Genomic DNA, 23416 nt, shown 5'->3' on the forward strand with positions numbered 1-23416 from the left:
ACAACCTGGTCTGGGTCCCCCAGAACCTGGAATGGGGGCTGCTCTCAATCACAGAGACACACACTGACACTTTGGCAAAAGGCTTTATTGTGACCCTGCCCCTGGGGCTGTGTTCACAGGCCAAGGAGCAGCTGCACGGCCAAGCATCACCTTTTCCCAGCTCTGGCTCCACCTGGGCAGTGGTGGGGTGTGGGGGGAGCCCTCACACTTGGCACCCCTGGGTGCCATACTCCTGGAGGAAGTCACTGAGCTGGGCACAGGCTGCCCGCTGGCGGGTGCTCCGGCACAGGCGTTCAGAGGGCATCTCTTCAATCCAGCTATTTGAGTCCAGCAGATATTGGGGGCTGCAGGGGCAAAGAGGCTGTCAGCAGAGGTCAGGAGGATGGGCATGCAGAATAGAAAGCATAAGGCCTTGGCTTCTGAGGGACAGGGATAGGTGCCAGGGAGTTGTTCCCTAAGGACGGTCATGGGTGTGAATAAAGCAAGATAGAAGGGACCACATGACTCACTCTCCATTGAGGTCATAGGTGGCCCCATCTAGACCCATGATCAAATATTCTTTCTCAGGCTCCAAGCGAAGGCGGCAAGAGGCTCGAACCAGGAAGTTGCGGGTCTGACCAGCAACAGCCTTGGTATCCTTGGCTGAGGGCGAATGTGCACAAGAGCCATCAGAGGGGTAGGGAAGGCCAAGGGCAGCACAGGGCCAGGGGCTCTGCACAGGTCCATTGTTTAACCCTTACTATCTCTGATGGGCATGTGCTATTGCTCCCCATTTATGGGCAAGCCCAGGTTGCTAGTATGCTCAGACTAGTCTGAGTTTTCATGATTCCCAGTGGCCAGACCCCACACCCAAACCTTGACCTTCCTGCCTCCCCCAGTTGCCCGTCTCTTTGGTTCCCTTCCTACTGAAGTGCAGGACTTGGGTGATCCTGGTCTCAAAGAGGCGGAAAGCAGCTCTGCTATCTTCTCGGAGAATGTGAACCTGGAAGCCTGGGCAAGGGTGAGGGGAAGGGAGAGAAGGGTGATCACCTGGGGCTGAAAGGGCTGGACAGCAAAGAGGCCACACGTGGGCCTGTGAGAAGAGCAGGCAGTCTGGAGAGAACAAGACAGCTGGTCCCTGAGGGGGGAAGACTAACCATACTCCACTCGGGGATAGTAGCAGGCAAACTTCATCCTATAACCATCCTCATCCTGCAGCCCCCGCTCCAGGGCGCGACGCTGTCGAGGGCATTTCCCTGAGGTGGAGGGCCCAGATGAGGTGGTGCATTGGCCCCACCAGCCCATCTTCCCAGCCCTACCCCAGACCTTGCCTCTCACCCTCAGCACATTGGCAGACGTCAGCAGAGCACAACGTGGACAGGAGTTTGCTCTTCGTTGGTGCCCCGTAAAACACAGAACATTTGTGCTCTGGAGAAAAACAAAGAGTGGAGTTAAGGCACATGTCCCTCCTCTGCACCTCCCCATCCCATGGAGCCCCGTTCCACCCTTCGCTATGCTGATTCCTGGCTTCCCAAATAAGGGCACCTACCCGAACCTCCCCAAATGCCAGGCTGTCCCTGACTGCTCACCGGGGCTGTAGTAGTCATATAGGGCTGCGCTGGCCGGCTGCACCAGCCCCACGGCCACCTCCTGTACAGCTCCAAAGCCCACACACTCCCGGGAGGTGGGGACCTGGTAAGGGGTGGGGAAGTAAGATGGAGGAGTCATTCCCCAGCCTACAGGCTTCTGGCTGCTTCTACTTGGCCTGTTTCTATTCTATTGCTATTGATCTTATCTCTAGCATCCTTCACATTCTGTTGCCTTCCTGCCACCAGAACTCTAAAAACTGATCCCCAAGGTCTCTGATAACTTCACTATACTGGTGGTGACCTTGCCACAGTATTCTCAGCTCCAATTCTTCTGCAGTCTTAAATTATGGACGAATTCTCAGAAAAACTCTCTAAACTGAAGGTAAGCTTCTGAACCATCCCTGGTTCCACCTGGTCACTTCTTTTTCTTTCTTTTTTTGTTTTCTTTTTCTTTCCTGTTTCTTTTTCTTTCTTTCTTCCTTTTTTTTTTTTTTTTTTTTTTGTTGTTGTTGTAATAGATGGACACAATACCTTTATTTTATTTTTATGTGGTGCTGAGGATGGAACCCAGTGCCTCACACATGCTAGGCAAGCGCTCTACCACTGAGCTACAGCCCCAGCCCCCACCTATCATTTCTTAAATCCTTTTTTTCTCTTTTCCTGGGAGCACAGACCTGAGCCCACCCTCTTTTCTCCTCTGTACCCCCAGGGGGGGTCTCTATTCCTTGACTCCCAACAAATCCTTCCAGGTTGATGATTCTCAAACTGGACTTTCAGTACTATTCTTGCATTAGGATTGTGGCAGGACTTGACCTCTAAGGCATTCTAACTGCCCTCAAACCACCCTCCTGACAGCCTTGTCCTCATCACCAATACAACTGGGGCTTCTGTTACCTGCCATAACCTAAGGAAGACTGCCTCTAACTCTGCTGTGGTTCATGTAAGTCACATTCCTTGTCCTGGCTCCCTACTTATGTCCCAAGTTCCCAAGAGCCCCAGTTGCTGACGCAGTTGCTTCCTGGAAACTTCATAATGGATTCAGTAATCCCAGTGCCATCAATTCTTTTCCTGTGTCACCCCTCCGCACTCACCGAGTCAAAGTATAGTAAGACATGGGGTCCATCCATCTCAAAGTGACTCACATAACGGTCAGAAAGGGAGGTCAGCTGTGGGGAAGGGGAAGCAGTTACAGGTCAGTGGCCCTAGGCCTCAAACAAGCCAGGGCTCAGCATCTGGAGGTGCTACAGGGATGGAGCAGGGCTCCTGAGAGCAGAGTGGGATGGTCTGGGTGGCTGACCACACCTTCTCCAGGTCGGCCCGCAAGGCGTGGAATCCACTCAGGAGGGTGATATCTGCAATGGCCATGCCAGACAGCCCCACCTTGCCATTTCGCCTGTGGAGAGATGTGACCTGATGCCCAGGTTCTACATTACTGTGTTCCAGATGCCCAGCCCCAGCTTCTGTCCCAGCCCCATTCCCCTGGCCCAGTGGCTGCACCCAACATGGCCTGTGCAGCACCCACCAGATGCACACGGTGTACTGTACTCTAGATTCCTGTTCCTCTGCCACCTTGGGCACCTCCCTCCTACGGCGGTTCCTCCGTCCCTCAAACAGCTGCAAAGGTGTCACAGGCTGGGAAAGGGTACTTGGGTCATCGCTGGCTGGAAATTCCTCATACTCATAATCCTCATAATCCTCATTTGCTTCCCCTGCACAGGGCAGCATGGTGAGAAAGGGCTGGGAGGCCACTCAGTCCCACATCAGCCCCTCGGGGCCCAAGGCCTCCAGGCTCCAACACTCACTTGTGTAGTCCACATGGCCTGTGACCGTCACCTCAATTTGAAGATCCTTGCAGGTTGTGTTCTTCATATCCAGGACATTGTAGGTGCGCAGGACCTGGCTCAGCAAGGGGTAGGGAGAGGACAAAAGATGCTTGAGGCACAGACCTAAGGACATCTCTCCCTGGACTGAGAGGTCTGAGCCCTAGCCCCTCTCTGAACAGTACAACCATAAGTGGGCACCAGATGGGCTGCTGGGTAAGACATGAGATAGAGATGAGGATGCAGGACTGCCCAGGGAGGTCAATACTCTAGAAGGCACACAGGAAGCTGGAATGGAAAGTTCAGGAAAGGGTTCTGGCTGAGGCTGGAAGGAGGAGAATGAGCTTGTCCCATGGTACAGGGAGCAGAGGGAAGAAATATATGCAGGGAGAACTGTGGGGATGTGTAGTCTGGCCAGAGAGGTCGGCAGGGGCCCCAGTGTGATGTTTTTCCCAGGTAAATCTGACTGGTGTTTTCAGAAGGTCAGTCTCACTACCATAGTGGAGAGATAGGAGGAAGGGCCAAGAACATTTTAACAAGAGGTCTAGGACACAAGTGACAAAGACCCAAGACAGCAGAGGAGCAGAGCAGGAGTTACAGAGTCTATAAGGATGTGCTCTGGAGAGAAGCCACTCACATGGCCTCTAGAATGGTAGCTGGGCTCCTGGGCGGAAGGGGATCCCACCACTCAGAAAAGGGACACAGGAGAAAGAAGAGGTTGGAGACCTGCTATGTCTGAGGTACTGTGGAATGTATCAAGCCTCTGGGTCAGGAGATAGGCCTGGACTGAGGAGCCAGATGTGGAGATAAAGGATATGACAGATGACCAGAAATGGGGGAGATCAGAGCAAGGGGGAAAGGCCCAGGATGGAAGCAGAGGACACCAACCCTGAGGTGGCTTCTTCCTCCCCCTGATGACAAGCCCATAGGGACCCCTCAACACCAGCTCCTCCCTTCTCTGCGGGCCCTGTCCCTCCCCTCGCCGGGCACCTGCACTGCCAGCCTCACCTTCAAGGTTCCCTTGCTGTTTCCTCCCACCTTCACATTAATCTTGCTGCTCAGGGAAAACTTTAAGGAACAAAAAAATGAGAGACATCAGAAGGGCAGAGGGAAACCAGTTTGTTGCTCTAATAATTTATCTCTTCCCTTAAAACTTCCCCACATCACATTTCTAAAAGTTTCTACCTTTGTGTGCACTCTCACTTTAGCCTCCTAAAACCATGTGGGACAGAATCTGCATATATATTATTTTATAGATAAGTAAAGCTCAGAAATTTGGTCACACAGCAGAAAATCTTCAAGGACTTCTGGAAGAGGGTCACAGGGATTTCTGAAGGGGGAAGGAGGGGATGGTTTCTGGACCAGCCCAGTTGTCATAGCAACCCAGGTGTGGGAGTGTTCACCTGCAGTTCCTCCTCTATCCCTTTAATTTGGTGGTTGTTCAGTTGAAGCACATAGGACTTGAATCCACTGCGGCCTGTAGAACTCAGAGTCACATTGAGTCCCCGCTCCTCAGTGGTGTGGGAGGCAATCCAGTATGCCGACAGGGCATCCAGGGCAATCACTGTGTCCTGAGGAGGTCAGGCCAGGACTCAGTACTTGGTCTCAGGACTACTCAGTACTTGGTCTCAGGTTGTCCCAGAACCTGGGGCAACCCCTACCTGAGTGCTGCGGAATCCCCCTTGGAAGCTGCCCTGATGGGTGAGCCAGGATGCAGCCTGGTTGGCCAGCTCTGCTTTGCCCTCCCGAAGCAGCAGGTGAAGCAGACCATAGGCTGTGGTTTCAATCCATAGGGCTGGGGCCTGGGGCATGGGGTCTGCTGGACTTCGAGGAGCCAGGGTGGGTGACACAATATTGTTCTGAGAACCAGTGACTGAACCCCAGTACAAGTTATCTGGAAGAGAAGAGAGACCCACAGATGAACAGGGAAGCAGGTGGAGTCATCCCAGTTACCTGCCCTTTGACTCCCTTCTGTCAGGCTTTCCTGATTCTACTCCCAAATCTTCCCTGCTTATGCTTTAATTCCTTCTCAGGGTCTCCATTCTCTCTTTCTAGGTACATCCAGGTATCACAAGCCTCCCCCACAACAAAGCCCCAGGGTTACTGCCAAGACTCCCTTGTCCCATACCACCAGTCTCCTGGGCCATTGCCATGAGGTTGTTGTGCGCAACATCCTGCAGGTCCTGGGAAGCCTTAGACAGTGTTAGGGCGTAGGCCGTGATGGCAGCTGCATGGGCACCCAGGAGCCCAGCACTTGCTTTCTCCCCCAAGAATGAGTTTGCCTTTGAGATGGAGGATTCCTGAAAGGAATTGGGGAGGAAGGTCTGGGGTCTGGATGCCTGGGCTCCTGGGAAAACTGGGTCTGAATCCCTGGGTTCCGGTGATGGGCAGACCCACAGGCATCCTTACCACTCTCTGCTTCAATTGCTGTGTACTCTGGTCCTGGAAGACAGCCAGCCCATGCTGAAGGGCAATGACCACAAAAGCAGTGAGAGCCACAGTTTCATCGTTTCCCACCAAACCCCCCTAGAGAGGGGAGAAAAGATGTCAGTCAAGAAGGGAAAAGGTAGAGACAGTTTTTCCTGCAGGTTCTCCTTAGCCCAGCACATCCACACCTGCATGGCCCTGTGGATAACTGGACAGGGGTCCTTGAATGAGCCATCTGCCTGCTGCTGGGATAGCAGCCAACTGGCTGTCTCCTGCAGTTTTTCAGGTGAGCCGCCCACCTGCTCCTGAGCCAAACTTAGAACCTTCAGCACAAAGGCTGTGAGCCTAGAGGGAAGGAAAGGACAGCTGGGGATAGGAGTGGTCCCTGCGGAGACACAGTCCCACTTCCCCAGGTATCTGATTATTCACCCTCCAGGTGCCCTAGCCCCTCTCCCAGTCTCACCAGGTGCTGCTCTCCCGGTGTAACCAAGCCCCATAGGAACCATCTCTCTTCCGAAACTGCTGGATCCGCATGTAGCCTTAGAAAGAAGAGGGGGCTACTAAGGTGTCACCCACTCTTTCAATGTTTATGTCTGAGGCCATGCTTCCCCCTGCTTCCCCTCTCTAGCCTCTGGGCTGTCCATCTTTCATTAACTGCCCCCATCCCAGACCCTAGTCCTGCTTGCCCCTGCACCCAGAACCTTTCTGGATCAGATCCACAGCATGGTCCTTGGTCTCAGGGGGCAGTCTGCTCCATTGTTCTGTCTTGTCCAGATAGTGGGAGGCTGCCAGTGTGGGAGCCAAGTAGATCATGGTTTGTTCAGCACAGCCCTGGGGAAGCCTCAGCAGGGAGGCCAGGCCTCCTGGGGATAAGGCTCCCTCAGAGCCAAGGGTCTCCAATGGATCCGAGGCTATGAAGAAAGAGGATTGAGGATAAGTCTAAAGACCCAGGGACTGAGGGTCAAAACAGGGGTCCACAGGCTTCACATGAGTCCAGGGTATCCAACAGCAAGTTGCTGAAGATCACCCTCACCTGTAACCCTCACAAAGCTGCTGAAATCTCCATCAGGGATAATATTTGGATCAGAGTTGCCAGGAATTTCCAAGCTCCGGCCTCGGTGGTCTATGGGAAAAGCTGGTAGTCAGTCCTTCTATCCACATCCCTAGCACCCCACAACCCCCTTAAGAAGCTGATGACTGGGTTAGGGGTCACTCACCCAGGGGGTTGAGTTCATAGACCATCTCCTCCCTGTGGATGGCCCCTTCCTTCTGTCTCAGGGGAAACATGGCTGTGAGGCATCAGACAGGACTACAGCCTCCCCCTTTCCCCCACTGCAACAGTCCCACAGAACTGTTTCAACTTTAGGGAGAGTTGGGTTACGACTGTAGAAGATGTAAATAGACCAAAGCATTGAGTTTGGGTACAAGGACACTGATCTCAATAGCAGAGGATGAACTGAGGATGGGAGATAAATCTGGGAGACCAGAGACCTCGATTCAGGGGTGTCCATTCACCTCAATTTGCAGAACTTTGGACACTGCATCCCCTACAGGGAATTCAAAGGATCCTCGAGCCACCACCTTCAGGGACACAGCAGCAGCTGCCATAGGTACCACAGAGAAGGCAACAGGCCGGGCAGAGCCTGCAGGCACCAGCACCTGCTGGGCCAGTCCTCCACCCCCAGCCAGGCACAGCCCCTCCACTGGAGACACATGGACGCTCACCTGGGGGCAACAAAATGGGGATGGCCAAAGCCCCAGCCTAGCTGGGTTCCCACCCTCACCTGTCCCTGGTTCCCCCACCCACCCCCATGTGCTTAGGCTCCCAAGGGGCCTCACAGTCAGGTTTTTATCCAGATAGTTATAGAGGACGGGCCGCAGCTCAAGTTGCTCAAAGCGGCGGACAGAGATGGGCAGGCGGAGGTGCAGGTGAAACTCGCGGAACACTCGGAGATGGACTGGTGTGGCCACACACAGACCTGATGGGTAAGAAGTGTGGGTATGGGGGGCAGAAGTCAGTGGGAAGCAGGGCATGACCCAGTTCTGCCCTCAGCCTGCCTCTTATCTCTGGACCAGGCCAGGTGCATGCTACTAGAGACTTCCCCAGATCCCTGGACCTCCTTCTTATACTGAGAGCAAAGGGCTAAGCAGGGTGCCTGGGTCAAGGGGAAATGGGAGAAGGGCAGCTGGAGACCCAGGCAGGGCAACCTCACCTGTGTTTTTGGACAAGCTTACACCATGGATCTCCCACGTGGTCAAAGAGTCAGGGAGCCACAGTGACAATCTAGCAGGAGAGGTAGAGAAGCCCTGTCACACCCCAGGGCTGGCCCCAGACCTAACGCAGAGACAAAGCAAGGCCCTCCAGGCCCTTACGTTTTGGAACGGTCCACTGTCTCCACTTTCCAGAGCCAGTTCTCTGGGAAGAAGCTGCGCACGAGAATATCATCTTCATGGATCAGTTCCTCCTCCTGCAGGAACTCCAGGGCTGGGGGCCATGGGGGATGGGAGTGAGGAAGGACTGTTCTGCCCTTCCAGACACCATTGCCTGTTCTCCACCCCACCGAGCCCCTCACCTCGGGCAAGGCCCACCTGGCCCCTGTTCCTGTTCTTCTTGCGCAGGCTCTCAGCAAACTGGCAACAAGACAGGAAGGGCTCCCGGCAGGCCAGCTGTGGCACACGAGCCACTCGCTGCTCACAAGAGCGTGCCATAGGTAGCCGTGTCAGCCCATCCTGGCAGCAGCGCTTGGCTTCTGGGGAAGAATACTGGCCCACTGCAGGTCAGGTGAGGTTAAGTGCAAGGGACCAAAGCAGACACACCTCAGCCCCTATCCCAACCCCTGGATTCACAAGGACTTGCCTCGAGAACTTAAGGCCAGGGAGACAGTCACCAGCCCAATTACTTCAAGCCCAGAACTTGGTTTCTTGTTCCCACATACCACCTACTAGCTCACTGAGGAGTAAAAGGGCAGAGAGGCAGATCCCCACCCTGACCCAGACACAAGTGGACAGCTTAAGTTGCTTCACGGGTGCCCACAACTCACACTTCTCACTAATCGCCTTTTGGAAGTTCACATTTCTCTTCTTCCGGGTTTTCTCCTCCTTGGGACAGCTTAGACCTGGTAGAGAGCCAGTCAAGTCACAGGATGAGTGGTCCTGCCCCTCCTTTCCTCCCCTTCCCCTACCCATCCCTTCTTCCTTGATCCCACCGGCCCTTCCTCCTTTCTCATCTTCCCCTCACCCACTCCCTTTCCATCTCTGTTCTCACTCTTTCTGACTGAGGTCAATTGGTCTCCATCAGAAAAGGCCAGACCCGCTGCCTGGAACACCTGAAGGGCACTGTCCCCACCTCCAGGACCACAGCCAAGGTCATAGCTGTTCATAACTTCAAAGACCTGGTAAGAAAAAGGGAACTGGGAGTCGAGACTGTCTGAGGGGCAGGATCAGCTGCTCAGCTGTGAGTGAGAGGGCAGGGCAAAAACAAATATGAAAGATAAACAGAGTGGGAAAATAGAGACCAAGGGCCAAGAGGAGAAATGGATGAGGTCCATGGCCTGAGAGAAGACTGGGAGGGGTCTGTAGGAGCTCAAGTGAGATCTAGGAATTGAGCTTAGCACTCAGGCTCAGGGAATCAAGGGAAGAAGACATGGAATGGCAAGAGGATAGGGAAGAGGGCTCAACAAACCTTGCCTATGTCCAGAGGCTTGTGGGACCTGCCGCCCACAGCATACAGAGCTGTGTCCACAGCTCCAAGGGCCACCAGGGCTTGAGAATCTGTTTGCATGTGCAACTTTACATTCTCCCCATTACGATAGTCCTTGGCACCGTCCAGGTTCAGCTCCAGCTGGCAGAGATGGGGGGTGGGAGCAGTCAGAGTGGGGAGAACCTCTTTTAATCCTGTGCAACCTCAGTGTGCCCCAAACTAAATCCATGCCCTTCTGGCAACCACCCTGTCCTTCTCTCTTAACCCCACTAACACACAACACCTCGGCCAACCCCAGTCACCTTGCCCTCGCAGGCTTCAGCCTGGACATCCACTCGCAGGGAGTTAGCCACTGGGAGGCCTCGATGATAATAGAAGGCCACAAAGTAGAACGAGGGTGCCAGGTGATGGCCCACAAACACAGAGACCGAGGTCAGGGTCCTCCTGTGCTCTCGATTCATAGACACAATTTCTCCCCGGGAAAGGATCTGGGCCAAGAGGGAGGACAAGAGTGGTTTCCTCTTCATTGAACATCCCCAGTCATGAAGTGCACCCAGCCTGTCCAGAGGGCTCTTCCCTGCACCCTGCCCTCCTCTACTCCCAAGCTATGCACACCATGTAGTAGTAATGAGAGAAGGTGTCCTCACTAATGCCCACGGCTCGCAGGTTCAAGTTGAGAGTGTCCCCTACACGAGGGGGTTGAAGACCCAGCCGCTCAATAGACAGAAATGCAGAGCCTCCTGGGGTTGGGGCTTGCACAGTGAGACTGGCTATGGCTGGATAGAGGGAGCCTGCAGACACCTGGAGAGAGAGGCATGTCAGGGCAGGGTCAAGGGCAAGGATCCATGTACCCCATTCCTTTCAAGCTGGGCTGTGGAACCTTCTTCCCTTCGCCCACTGTCCCAAAGGATCAGAGGAACCCTACCAAGAGCTGCAGTTCTGTGGTTGTCTTGGGGACAAGGATGGGAATGCTGACTTGGCCGATCCCATCTGTGTTTTGTTGAAAGTCTTGAATTTTAGAAACTGACCCAGAAGACAATGTGGCAGAAACTTTAACAGGAATGCCAGAGGCTGGGGAGCCTGACATTTCACGGACCAGGGCCTAAGTGGGTGGGAGAGGGGCTGGTAAAAAGGGAGCAGTCAGCAAGACCCTGGACCCTCCTCACCAATGCCTGCTCCCCTCCAATCCTGCCCCTCCAGGAGCAACCTGCAGCAGGAAGGGGGCCCCAGGCACAAGGTGTCGCTTGGTCTTGCTAAGATCCAAGGAGAAGGCAGATGACACAAAACGCCAGGATGTGAGTTCTGCCTCCTCCATCTCCCCCCCTGTAAGACAAAGGGTAGTGAGAAGTTGAGGACAGAGTTCTGGGAAAAGAGGAACAGGAAAGTGAGAGGGCAGCTTGAGCATGCTCCACCCCAAGACAACACACAGACCAACTGATATTTATCTCTACATTGGCTAAAGCCCAACAAAGGATCTGCACCCAGATGTGTGCTGCATGAGAGAACAGATGGATGAATGACTGAATGAACAAAATAATAAATAAATAAACTGAGATGGAGAAAAGGACACAATCATGCAAAGACAAAGTTGGAGAAAGACAAGGCTTCTGGGTCTTTTCTGTCTTTGGGCCTGAGATGAGGTAACAGAAGTCAGGGGTGTGTAGGTGCTAGAGAACATGGTCAGTGCTATAATTTTGATCTTAAGAGTCCCTCCAAGGTCCATATGGAAAAGGACTGATCCCCCATGTGGCAATAGCGGGAGGTGGTGGGACCTTTACAAGGTGAGGCCCAGTGGGAGGATTTAAGGTTATTGGGGGCAGACCTCCAAGGTGATAATGGGACCCTGGTCCCTTTCTCTTCCTTTCTTTTGTTTCCCAGCCATGAATTGAGCAGTTTTACTCCAACATGCACTCCCACCAGGAGATGCTGCCTCACCACAAGCCCAAAGCAAAGGAACCAACGGATCATGAACTGGACCTCCAAAACCATGAGCCAAAACAAACCTTTGCCTTTATAAGTTGACTAGGTCAGGTATTAGGGTGATGGGAAGATGATTAACACAGCTCAGAGGTCAGAGGCAAGGGGCTGGATTTTAGTTGGGAGTCACTCACCTGGAGACTCAATGATGGCTGCTGCAACATAGAGACGCAGCCCCTGAAGGTCATCAATACCAATATTAAGCTTCTCTAGGGCACCCTGGACCTTATCCTTTGAGAGGGAAATGTGACTCTGGCCATCCACCAGCTAGGGCAGGGGAGAAAACAGGACATGAGGTGAGACTAGTGTTCCCCACCTCTCTGCCCCTGCACCTCTCCCTACCTCCTTCTTACCTTGTTCTGAGTCTCCAGTCCCCGAAGGAAAGTCTTCTTACCATCCTCATCCTGGAGGGCAAAGCGCACATATGCCACCCCCTGCACTGGCTTCCCATAGATGTACCTGTTACCAAAGGGAGAAGGGGAAGACGGTGGACTGGGGTCTGGTAGAAATAATGATCTGGGAAGGAGGGAGTGGGACTCTACACCCTGTTCATACTGCATGGGAGCAGGACCTGGCAGGGACAGGCACTGTTACCTGGCCTGGATGTCTAATTCAATTTCACCAAGATATCCAGGTGCAGTCAGGATGTAGGGCTTTCCAGGGGTGATCTTCACCTCAAAGTTGGGAAGAACTGACCCAAAACAAAGGGGTAAGCAGGTCAAACCCTAGTAAAAGTACCCTTCTAAGACTCACTCCACCCCCAGTCTGTAATGCCCATACCTCCCTAGTCCTGCCCTGCTCCCACGACCTCTCCTTTGACCCCTTATTTCCTTCATGAAAGAAGCTACCTGTCTTTCATGTCTCCAGCACTCACCATATTTCTTCACCTCAAACAGAATGCTTCTGTTGGATTCCAGACTGTCTGAGAATCGGGCTGAGATCTTCCAGGTCCCTGGTCTAAGGATGGACAAGGAAGGAACTCAACTCATCTGTGCAGGAGGGCCACAGAGAGCCAGCTGCGTGGTTCTCAAGGGGGAGTTCTGAGGGTGTTAACCAGAGGTTCAGGAGGCCCAGGACAGGGCATTTGGGATGTGACTGTGTTGGAAGTGGAAAGCCCAGAGGGAAATAGGAATTGAAGTGGTGCAGGTAGGGACCACTCCCAGGTGGGGGTAGCTTACTCTGAGATGTCTGGAATCACAAAGCCATCCTGGAAGATGGGTGAAGGGACCCGAACCTCCTTCTTGTGCACACGCAGGCCAAAAGAATTCTGCAAGGAGAGTAGAAGTGGTCTCAAGTTGGAAGTCACATCAGCAGCCAGAGTCAGGAAGGCAAATCAGAGGACTCACCTCTACCATGACTGTGAGGGTGTCAGTGGATGGGCGCATCTTCTGATCCAGTGAAAAGATCCGGTACCGAACTGGGAGTGCAGGATGAGAGGTAAGCAGGAGGCCATGTGCAAAGAGAGGGTGGGCCCAATCCCCAGAGTGAGGCAGGGCTGAATATTTGCTTGAGTAACCCTCTAACATGGCACTTTCTTTCAGGATACCTCACATAAGGGGAACCAAATGTGCTGAGTGGGTTGGTTGGGAGGGAGTTAAAGTAGAGACCCTGAAGCCAATGCTCACCCTGTTGGCCAGGGTTATAAATGGGCTGGTCAGTCTGCAAAAAGAGGTGCCCCCGACGAGAGGAGAAGAGCAGGTTAACACCCTGAATATCTGTTTTTCTGGACAGGGAGTCCTTAAGCCATGATGTCTGGGCCACCAGCTGGACCTCAGGGCTTCTACGTAGTTCAAAGAGGCCACAGCTCTTTGCATCATTCAGGGGGATCTGTCAGGAGGAGAAGGAGAAGGATCAGGTCAGAGACAGAAGAAGTCAGTCATTGGCAAGATGACAGAGGGGAGGAAGGGTGAGGCCCCCAGAAGCAGCAGGAGAGGGTGGGAGTCAGTTACCTGGAGGCTGAGGAGTACAAAGTCTTTTTCTGAGCTGAGGGTGAAGTCCTCCTTTGGGGAGCAGTGGTTTTTATTTCGGCTTGGATTTCTCAGAAAAACTGATCCTTTCACTACCTGTCCCTGGGGTACATCTTGGAGCTGCACCCCCACTGACAGAGGGACCCCCAGATGAACCACAGAAGGCGAGAACAGAAGCAACCTGAGGAGAGGGGTATCACAATCAGGTTTGGCCTGGAACACCTAAGCTCTCTCACTTCTGAACTGGGTTCCATTACTAGCCCTGCCCCCACCCTAGCACCAGCATATTGCCTCCAGGACCTGGGTTTCTGCAGAGACTGGACAAAGAAGCTGGATGCCCAGATCAGCCCCCAGAGGAGCCTCATGGCTAGAGGATCCAAGAGGAGTCAGATCTGTCTGCCCATCTACTCCCTTCTGGTCAACCTAGGGTTTAGGGCAGAGATGACTCTGGACATTGCTCCTCCCCTGCCTCAGCTAAGCCGGGAAACCACGTGACAACCAAGAAATGCAACTGGCCCCAGGCCCGGTGTTGGGGGTTGAGGGTAGGGGACAGCCAGTACACCAGGGTCTGAGGAAATCCAGAAAAATCTTGGCCTAAAGATGAATCTTGCCTTCCCTGTTAACCCCCCTCATCCTGGTGCCTGGACACTGCCCTCTAACTGGGTGTACCCACGTGTGTACACATACAATTGCGCTCACCTATCCCTGCACCTACAAGGGCCCAGTGTGGCCTAGATGTACAAGCCTAACAAAACAAGGATTGGCTTCTAAGACACTTGCCTCTTACTTTTGCCCTGACACAAAATAAACCTCCCCAGTTTTTTGCATTCTGTAGGCCCTAACAGAAATCCTGTGGTTTAGGAAATGGGGTACACCCTCATTACCCTACAGAGAGAACTGGCCTGAGTACCAGAGTTAACCCTTGCTCTCTGTGAACAATGGGACAAAGCTTAGAACTAAGGCTTTACCTCTCTCTACCCCCAAATAAGATACCCAAACACATGTCACACAAAATAAAGGACATCCAAAAAATATCAGAAAGCAGAAGTCTTTTATTTGGCAATTTCAATCCAACATATAGAGCACAGGACCTTGTCTCTTTCCCCAGCCTCCCCACCTTCCGGTCCCAACACAGAAAAACAGCACCTTCTTTTACGACAGGCAGTGGACAAGGTGGCCCTGGCACAGTTTCTGGCTCCAGATTCATGGAAGGGCAGAGAAACATTGCCTAAAGCCCACCACAAGAAAGAACCCAGGCTTGCAGCAGCATGCACAAACCCAGCATTCATCATGGCTCTCAGGCCTTCCCAAGGTGACCATGGATCAGTCATTGCTGGGCAGAATCCCCAGGACCCTCTAGCCCGCTCTGAGAGGTAAGCAAAAACACGCAGAATCCTCACGTTTCTGGCAGGCGAAGGATGGTTCCAGAAGTGGTGGAGACACTATACAGAAGAAAGATAAGACTAGAGTCAACAGCGTAGGCCCAAGGTGTGAGGAGAACTCAACTTGGTAAGGGGTGTTCCTAGGTCCCAGAAAAGGAGGGAAACTGGGCTTTAATAGTGAATTAAGCATGAGTTGGGAAGAAATCCAACCTTGGGTTATTGCTCTTTCATCTACCGGCCAGGGGAAAGACTCACCAGTCCACTAGCTGGGCTCCAATGAGGTCATGTACATGGTATGAGAGGCCAAGTCGCACTGTGGCAGGTGCCCGCCGACTCAAGAGCTCTGACAGGAGAAGCTCCCGGTACTTGGCCTTTCGGACCATGCCAAGGACCGCCTGGCGTCCTGGAGAAGAGGTGGCACAGGAAAGGGAAAAGGTGAATAAGGCCTAGAGGCCTGAGGAGCCACCAAAGGGTGTTCTTGAGAGGCTAAGGACTGGGGTCCAAACAAGTTACCTTTAACAAAGTACTTGATGAATCTTCCAGCTCCAGGTACAGCTAGCCACCAGCTCCCAGCATCACGGACAGTGAAGACTCCAGCCTTTACCAGGTGCCTAGGGCAGTAGGAAACCAGAAGAGATATGGCCTGGACTCCAAAAACCATCTGTCCTCCCTATCTGTTTATGTTTGAGCACTAAGGTTCCAGAAATATGGGCAACCATGCCGACAGAGACCAGAAAAGAAAACCCAACTTGGGGCAGGTATCTGCTCAGACCATGCTGTTTAAGGTTGTCATGCCCTTGCTTATTCCACTGTCCCTACTGGACTGCCTTCCGCCCACTCTTTTCCTGTTATTAATACCATTCTCTATCTTCTTAGTTCCAGCATAATTAAAATCAGACATCTAAAGTTCCTGCCAGGCCCCTTTTGTATTTGTCAAGTCACAGCTCTCATGAATTCTATTTTTTTCAAGGACCCAAGTTAAGGCCTCTTATCTTGTAAGAAAGAGTACAAATTTAGATCATTTTATTAAATAGAAGAGTCAGCCTTTTTTGCAGGTTTACTAGGAAGGAAAACACAGTTTGAATGGGACTGGAGGAAGGCAGGGAGGTACCAGATGCTTGACTGAGGTCCTACAAATCTCACGTGATCTCTGGATCCCTGAAGCCAAAGGTCTGTGTCATTTGTTCCTGCTGGAAACTAAGATCCCCACAAGCTGGAAGCACTGAGGCCAGAAACTTCTGTACTGCCCCAGCATATGGTCGGCCATCACAGGCCTTGAGGACCTAGAAACAAAGGTTAAAGACATGGGCTGGTCCTACCCTCCACCCATCTCCAGCCCCAGAACAGCATTTCTCTTCCTGATTTCCCTTACTCAGGACCTTCCTCCATTCCTCCTCCCCCCATTTCTCTACTCCCTCTCCCTCATTTTACCACTTACCAGAGCCCTGTACCCTCTCCCTGGGACTTGGGATAGGGGAAATCATTTTTATTTCCATTCCCCAATTTCCTCGCCCTCCCTCTGCTCATGACACACACACACACATACACAGCCACACATACTCTGGTCCTGTAGTCCTCAGTGAAGACAATTCCATGGGCATCCAAGTCAAAGCCCAGCTGGATGATTCTGATTTCTCCCTGCTCTTGAAGCTCCTTCTGTCTCCATAGAGATAGAAGTGAAAAGGAGGTCAGGATAAGATGTTGTTATACTCTAGGCACTTCGGGAAAAGGAGATTTTCTTTGAAAGAATTGGGGCATTTTAATATATGGGAATATAATCAGGTGGTACACAAAGCAGTCTTTTTTTTTTTTTAATGGCTATAATTTAAGATTTTTATTTGAAAGTCCTATATAAGCCTGGAATTGAGCAGTTTACATAGAAGTCTTTTTTAAGTATATTTTTAGTTGTAAATGGACCTTTATTTTACTTATTTATATGTGGTGCTGAGAATCGAATCCAGTGCCTCATACATGCTAGGCAAGCACTCTACCTCTGAGCAACAATCCCAGCCCAGAAGTTTGGTTTTTCTTTTTTGTTGTTGTTGTTGTTTGTTTGTTTTTTGTTTTAAATAGGGAAAATTTTTTAAAGTAGCCTTTTTATCAAGTTACCCACTTTCCCATTCACCTGCCTTGTCAGTTGTCTGTCAAACAATATATATAGTTTAAGACCAGTTCTCTGCCAGGCACTGAGATAAAACAGTGATTAAGACATAGGCCCTGCCCTCAAGGAATCAACAGTCTATATTTCAGGTGGCAGAAAGAGGGGGGAAGTATTGGAAAAAATATTTAAAATAAGTAAAAATAGCCAGGTGCAGTGGCATATGCCTGCAATCCCAGCTCTCCAGAGGCTGAGTCAGGAGGAACACAAGTCTGAGGCTAGCTTGGGTAACAAGACCCTGTCTCAAAATTTAAAAATAGGGTTGAGTTTGTGGCTCAGTGGTAGAGCACTTGCTTAGCACAAGTGAGGCACTGGGTTCCATCCTCAGCAATGCATAAAAATAAATAAATAAATAAATAAATAAAGTTGTTATTAAAAAAAAAAAAAAAAAAAAAGAGCTGAACAGGGGATATAGCATAGTGGTAGAATGTGCCCAAGTTCAATTCCCAGTACTGAAAATAACAACAACAATGAAATAAAAATAAACTAGGATTCCTATTTGCAGGAATACAGCAAGAACCAAACCACTGGTTGAAAAGTAACTAAAATACTAAGTAAAATATTATTTTTAAATTGTTTAAACATTAAAGAGATTTGAAGATAACAGAAATTACCAGACTTAATATAATATTTAAACAAAAACAAGAACTCAACAGAAGTGGGGCATGGAGGGCATTTGCTGATCTAATCTAATCTGTCTGACACATGGCCAAAAATAACTGGGCACACAGGAAATAAAACTCAAAAGAAACAATTGAAATGGAACCAGAAAACTTTTATAGTAGAATTATCAAAAAAGATAATCTTTTCTAATGGCTAAAAATACAGTTAAGATAAACAGAGTAACTGTTCTATAGCGTGGTAGGATGACTACAGTACAGAAAAATTTTATAAAGAACTAGAAGAGAGGAACTGGAAAGTTTTCAACACAAAATTATAAACAAAGAGAAAAATGTTCATTATCCTAATCTGATGGTTACACAATGTATACAATGAAATCAGATAGTCATATCATACCCTAGCAGTGTGTACAATTATTCTATGTTAAAATAAGACTATCCACCTTTTTTTCTCTCTTTTTGGGGATATTGGTAATAGGGATTGAATTGAGGGTACTTTACCACACTCCTTTTTCATTCTTATTTTGAGATAGGGTTTTGTTAAGTGGCTGAAATGGCCTCAAATGGTCCCTGGGTTCAATCCCTAGAACTGAAAAAGGCAGGGGTGGGGGGCAATACTAAAATTAAGGCTATGTTATTTCTGAATACATACACAGGTAACATAAAGAAACCAAAGGAATAATTATAGCAGTTTTAGTGGAGGTCAGCTCCCAGTTCCCAAGGACATAAAGAATTTTGATCAGAGAAAGATATACAATATTGGTCATGTTTTATAGTGTGGCCTGGTGGTGGTGAGGTATTTCTTTATAAACATTTTATAAATTCTCTGTGTATGTTTATATTTCTTTTGTGTTTATATTTTTCTTCAAGATATAAAAGATATAGGGGCTGGGATTGTAGCTCAGTGGTAGAGTGCCTTGCCTAGCACATGTGAGGCACTGGGTTTGATCCTCGCCCCACATAAAAATAATGAAGTGGCTGTGGAGGCGAGGTGATGTGCCCCATTTATGTGCAGTGGGTCTGGATGCAGTCTGTAGAAGTAAAACAAAACAAAACCAAAATAAATGAATAAAACAGAGGCACTGTGTCCTCTACAAACTAAAATATTTTTTTAAAAAGATATAAAAGATATAAGCTAACACAATAAATGTAAAACAATTTTTTTTTTTTTTGAGCCCAGAGGCATTCTATCACTAAGCTGCATTCCTAGCCCTTTCAATTTTTTATTTTAAGACAAGGTCTCCTTAAGTTGCTGAAGCTGTCCTCAAACTTGCAATTCTGCCTCAGGCTCCAAAGTTGCAACCACATATGGCTAAAAATCACGAAGCTTTTTTAAGAAGTAGTTCCAGGGCTGGGGAGATAGCTCAGTCAGTAGAGTGCTTCCCTTGTAAGCATAAGGCCCTGGGTTTGATCCCCAGCACCCCCCAAAAAAAAGTAGTTCCATTTGACTTTTTTCCTCATATGAGACTAGTACAAGTCTCCATTCTCCTTTTCTTCCTTCTTTTTGTGACTAGCTAACTCCAATGGATACAGATTTCAGTTTTTATTTTACTTGACCTCTTCAGAGAACACTGCTTTGAGTTGCAGTTCTAAACACTACCAAGTACTCCCCCCTCCTTGAATACCTCTTTACTTTCACATTAGGCCTCTTTCATGTATTCCTATTAACTGGCAATTCCCTCTCAGCCTCTTTCACAGATTCCTCTTCCTCTACTTTCTCTTACATTAGTGGATCTCAAATTTTAAGGCAAATTAAGAATCACCTGAGGCAGTAATTTAAAAATGTATATCCCTACATCCCATTCCTATAAGAGACCTTAATTCATTAATCTTGGGTGAATCCCAGAACCTCTATTTTCTGAATTAGCAGCCCAATGACATAGGTAGAAATAAGGCCACACATTGAATAACACTGCCTTAAATAGTAGTGTCGCCAGCATTGTGGATATGACGCTAGTATCTTACACTCTAAACCTAGGGTCTTTAACCTTGGATCTTAGAGAAACTGTGAAACCCTCCCCCACAAATCATATATAATACTGCGTGCCTGTGTGTGTGTGTGTGTGTGTGTGTGTGTGTGTTGTAGAGGAATTTTTCTGCCAAGAAACAGCCATTGCTTTCATCACCTTTCAAACTCTGTAAAAGGACAGAAATCACTTCCTTTTCCTACTGGATCTCACATCCATCCATGGACTGGTCTCAGCTATCCACACCTCCATGATTTTAAATTCTATTATCACTGTCTCCAAATTCTCTCCAACTATCATATCCAACTACTACTTTTGCCTCTGGATGACCCACAAACACCTCCAACTCAAAATTACAAAACTAAACGTATCATCTGCTCCAAAAACTCAATGTGCTCCTCCTCCATCTACTCCACCAATCATCTGGAAAACCTGGGAGCTACCCTGAATTCTTCCCTCTTCATCACTCTCCACATTGCCTCACTCACCCTTTCCCTACCTACCACACTTCCCTAAGTTAGGCCTCACCAGTTCTCAGCTGCAATAGCTTTGCAGGCACGGCACTACGTCCAATACGCCATTCTCTCTCCTGTTTAACATTTTCTACTAGCTCATCACCTTCAGTGTAAGACTGAAAGAGCACTGACAGACAAGGCCTGTTGTGAGCTGACGTCTGCCTGGATGCTCCAACTATGTGTGCCCCATGACTGCTTCCCTAAAAGCTTCGCTCTTCCATCTTCTTGACTTGGTCTAATGCTTGTTGGATGGCTGGCGAACCGACAGAGGGTTCTGTCTGACGCTGGCCTTCGAGAGTGCCCGCGAAGCAGGGAAGGGGCCTCCGGCGGTCGCCCTGATGCCCCTCACCAGCTGCCGGTCAGCCACGGTCCGGTCCGGCAGGAGGCTGTAGACTTGGCTCCTCAGCGCGATGGGCGGCAGCGCATCCTCGAACAGACCTCTAGGGAACAGCTGCACTAGCTCCTCAACCGCCGCGCGCGCAGACCCTGAGCGGGGAGACAGGGTCACTGAGACGAAACTAAGCGGAGGCTGGGAACAACTATGGGGGTGCGGGTCTCTCCAAATACCTGGCTAACGGAGGTGAGGTCCCTCCCAGCTGGGGTCTGTAGCCCCACCTCGTGCTGCCACGGTTACCTGACTCGCCCCTCAAAGGATCCGCTTCTACTGGCCCTCGCTCCCGCCGTTTTTTCAATGCAAAAGTCTCCGGGACCAGGCGATGTCTCTTCCGGCTCATACCCCGGGACTTTAGGGTGGCACCCGAGAAGATGCAGAAACTGAGGGAAGAGCTGTGAAAACAGGTTTCCGGCGCACAGTAGTGACGTCAATGTTTCTGGGAGTCCCGCCTCTGGAGATCAGGTGACCCAGTAAGTTTCACAACGTGACGACGGAAGAAGGGTCCACTTGTCTTTCGGGCCCTTGGCAAGACGAGGTGGATACCAGCACCACTTCCGCCGGCAGCTGCCCTATGCCTGCCGCGATTGGCTCCAGCCGAGAGCGCTCATGTCCCGGAACACTTGAACGGCGCGGAGCCGCACCTGTGGCCACGTTGGGCTCAAATTCCTGGTGTAAACCTCACTGCTACCCAACCCCATCCCCGCCCCCGCCCCCGCCAGACGGTTTGCCGGAATCGTTGTGTCATCGGAAGGAAAAATTTTAAAAAAAATTTTTGCATCGCTCTTCGGGTTTTGACATGCCTTCCTGACGTCATAGCCTTGCGGAAGTGGAAGACAAGGTTGGGGGACTCTGAGGTAACCAGATCTTTGATCTGAGTCCAGACTCCCTGACCTCACTACATTTGGAGGACCTGGGGGATAGGGCAAAGAAAGAGGTGGGCTGGCTTCGAGGAGCTGGGGCCTGCAAGTTTCAAGGCCAAAACCTGGAAGTCAGGAGGCTCACTTAGTCCTGATCCACTGTGTATAAAGGAGACTTTTTCCCTCTTAGGACCTTATGGAGCCCAGAGGAACCAAGAGAGCAGAAAAGACCGAGGTAGCCGAACCTCGGAACAAACTTCCCTATTCAGCATCCTCACTACCCACAGAGCCTGCGCTCTACTCTGGACCCTTTCCTTTCTACCGGCGCCCTTCAGAACTAGGCCGCTTCTCTCTGGATGCACAACGCCAATACCATGGAGATGCCCGAGCCCTTCGCTACTACAGCCCACCCCCCACAAACGGTCCAGGTCCTGAGTTTGACCTCAGAGATGGATATCCTGATCGATACCAGCCCCGGGATGAAGAAGTCCGGGAGGGGCTGGACCATTTGCTACGCTGGCTTCTGGAACACCGAGGCCAGCTGGAGGGGTGAGATAAGCATACCTCGCAAGTAGATCTGGAGACTTAAATGTACCTCTAAAGTTAGGAGGGCCAAAGCTGGAGCCGGAATGAGTCTTTAGAGGGAACCATTCTTGGGGGAGTGAGCTAAGCTACTATTTGTGTCAGACCTTTGGCCTCTTAACTTTTCCTTCTCAGGGGTCCAGGCTGGCTGGCAGGGGCCATAGTGACATGGCGGGGACACTTGACAAAGTTGCTGACAACACCATATGAACGCCAGGAAGGCTGGCAGCTGGCAGCCTCCAGGTTCCAGGGGACACTGTACCTGAGTGAGGTGGAGACACCTGCAGCTCGGGCTCAGAGGCTTGCTCGGCCACCCCTTCTCCGGGAGCTTATGTACATGGGGTACAAGTTTGAGCAGTACATGTGTGCAGGTGAGAGTTGCCCCTGCTCTGTGGCCCCTTTCCCCTTCCCCAGAGATTGAGATGCCCCCACCCCTCCTGCTGCTTCTCTCCTTGTGCAGACAAACCTGGAGGCTCTCCAGACCCCTCTGGGGAGGTTAACACCAACATCGCCTTCTGCTCTGTGCTACGCAGCCGCCTAGGAAACCACCCTCTACTCTTCTCAGGGGAGGTAGACTGCACAGACCCCCAGGCCCCATCCACACAGCCCCCCACCTGCTATGTGGAGCTCAAGACCTCCAAGGAGATGTACAGCCCTGGACAATGGAGAAGCTTCTACAGGTTCAGGATGGGGTGGACAGAGCAAGGACTGGGAAAGGGACTTGGGGAGGAGGATGAGGCCTAAGGGTGAGGGAGGAATGGGAGGGGGGAGGAGGGGGTCCCACTGACCCCTTGCCTTTCCTGTCAGACACAAGCTTCTGAAATGGTGGGCTCAGTCATTCCTCCCAGGAGTCCCAAAAGTTGTTGCTGGCTTCCGTAACCCAGAGGGTTTTGTCTGTTCCCTCAAGACCTTTCCTACCATGGAGATGTTTGAACATGTCAGGGTAAGGCAATGATATCACAGTTCCGACTTGTATTGGCCTACTCCCTGCACCAAGACCACAGGTCCAACATCTAGGACTGCAGTCTGCCTTCCCCTTCTTCCACCCCATCCTCACCTGCCTTCTCCTCCTCTGGCCACTCCAGAATGACCGTGATGGCTGGAATCCCTCTGTGTGCATGAACTTCTGTTCTGCCTTCCTTAGTTTTGCCCAGAGCACAGTTGTCCAGGATGACTCCAGGTGAGACATTCAGCTCTGCACACCCCCTCTAAATCCCAGGAGCTCTGCCTCTGGCCCTCAACTCACTCTCCCATCTGCCCCCAGGCTTGTCCACCTTTTCTCCTGGGAACCTGGTGGCCCAGTCACAGTATCTGTACATCGAGATGCACCCTATGCCTTCCTGCCTATGTGGTATGTGGAAGCCATGACCCAGGACCTCCCATCAGTTCCCAAGACACCCTCCCCCACAGAATGATGCTTCAAGAGGTCAATTCTGTCTGCACAGATAATAAAGTCTTTCTAAGTGGTTCTTCTGCTGTGTC

General features: G+C 50.8%; 3 protein-coding genes across 6 annotated transcripts; 1 reads left to right on the top strand and 2 right to left on the bottom strand.

Annotated features, from left to right (window-relative positions):
* Positions 1-64: 64 nt before the first annotated feature.
* Positions 65-13913, bottom strand: C4a (complement C4A (Rodgers blood group)). Its single transcript, XM_047558515.1, has 41 exons — positions 13760-13913; positions 13442-13640; positions 13118-13319; positions 12839-12909; positions 12671-12759; positions 12367-12449; positions 12087-12183; positions 11846-11951; positions 11627-11759; positions 10723-10838; positions 10441-10617; positions 10131-10316; positions 9818-10003; positions 9498-9656; positions 9081-9207; positions 8857-8931; positions 8389-8586; positions 8189-8300; positions 8029-8099; positions 7655-7794; positions 7331-7540; positions 7033-7084; positions 6849-6938; positions 6517-6726; positions 6279-6354; positions 6004-6160; positions 5798-5914; positions 5517-5688; positions 5050-5282; positions 4792-4959; positions 4397-4456; positions 3371-3464; positions 3091-3277; positions 2871-2961; positions 2660-2734; positions 1569-1671; positions 1318-1407; positions 1137-1235; positions 907-990; positions 510-642; positions 65-344 (listed from the first exon to the last, which is right to left on the bottom strand). The coding sequence occupies exons 1-41, from the start codon at positions 13822-13824 to the stop codon at positions 203-205; spliced, it is 5235 nt and encodes a 1744-aa protein (XP_047414471.1). The 5' UTR covers positions 13825-13913; the 3' UTR covers positions 65-202.
* A 578-nt stretch (positions 13914-14491) lies between these two features.
* Positions 14492-20924, bottom strand: Stk19 (serine/threonine kinase 19). 2 transcript variants are annotated; one of them, XM_047558890.1, is made up of 7 exons: positions 20736-20921; positions 20451-20587; positions 16402-16497; positions 15985-16124; positions 15355-15452; positions 15097-15244; positions 14492-14901 (listed from the first exon to the last, which is right to left on the bottom strand). In XM_047558890.1, the coding sequence occupies exons 1-7, from the start codon at positions 20833-20835 to the stop codon at positions 14856-14858; spliced, it is 765 nt and encodes a 254-aa protein (XP_047414846.1). In that variant the 5' UTR covers positions 20836-20921; the 3' UTR covers positions 14492-14855. The 2 variants fall into 2 exon arrangements, with proteins under 2 accessions (XP_047414846.1, XP_047414848.1); XM_047558892.1 differs by lacking the exon at positions 16402-16497 and having other exon boundaries at positions 20736-20924.
* A 35-nt stretch (positions 20925-20959) lies between these two features.
* Dxo (decapping exoribonuclease) lies at positions 20960-23403 on the top strand. 3 transcript variants are annotated; one of them, XM_047558889.1, is made up of 7 exons: positions 20960-21349; positions 21543-21901; positions 22070-22305; positions 22500-22614; positions 22742-22877; positions 23020-23114; positions 23199-23403. In XM_047558889.1, exons 2-7 carry the CDS (start codon positions 21549-21551, stop codon positions 23347-23349), a joined length of 1086 nt encoding a protein of 361 aa, XP_047414845.1. In that variant the 5' UTR covers positions 20960-21349; positions 21543-21548; the 3' UTR covers positions 23350-23403. The 3 variants fall into 3 exon arrangements, with proteins under 3 accessions (XP_047414845.1, XP_047414843.1, XP_047414844.1); XM_047558887.1 differs by having other exon boundaries at positions 20961-21349; positions 22395-22614; XM_047558888.1 differs by having other exon boundaries at positions 20961-21901; positions 22395-22614.
* Positions 23404-23416: the final 13 nt, after the last annotated feature.

Source organism: Sciurus carolinensis, chromosome 7 (genome assembly GCF_902686445.1).
Source record: "Sciurus carolinensis chromosome 7, mSciCar1.2, whole genome shotgun sequence".
Taxonomy (NCBI): domain Eukaryota; kingdom Metazoa; phylum Chordata; class Mammalia; order Rodentia; family Sciuridae; genus Sciurus; species Sciurus carolinensis.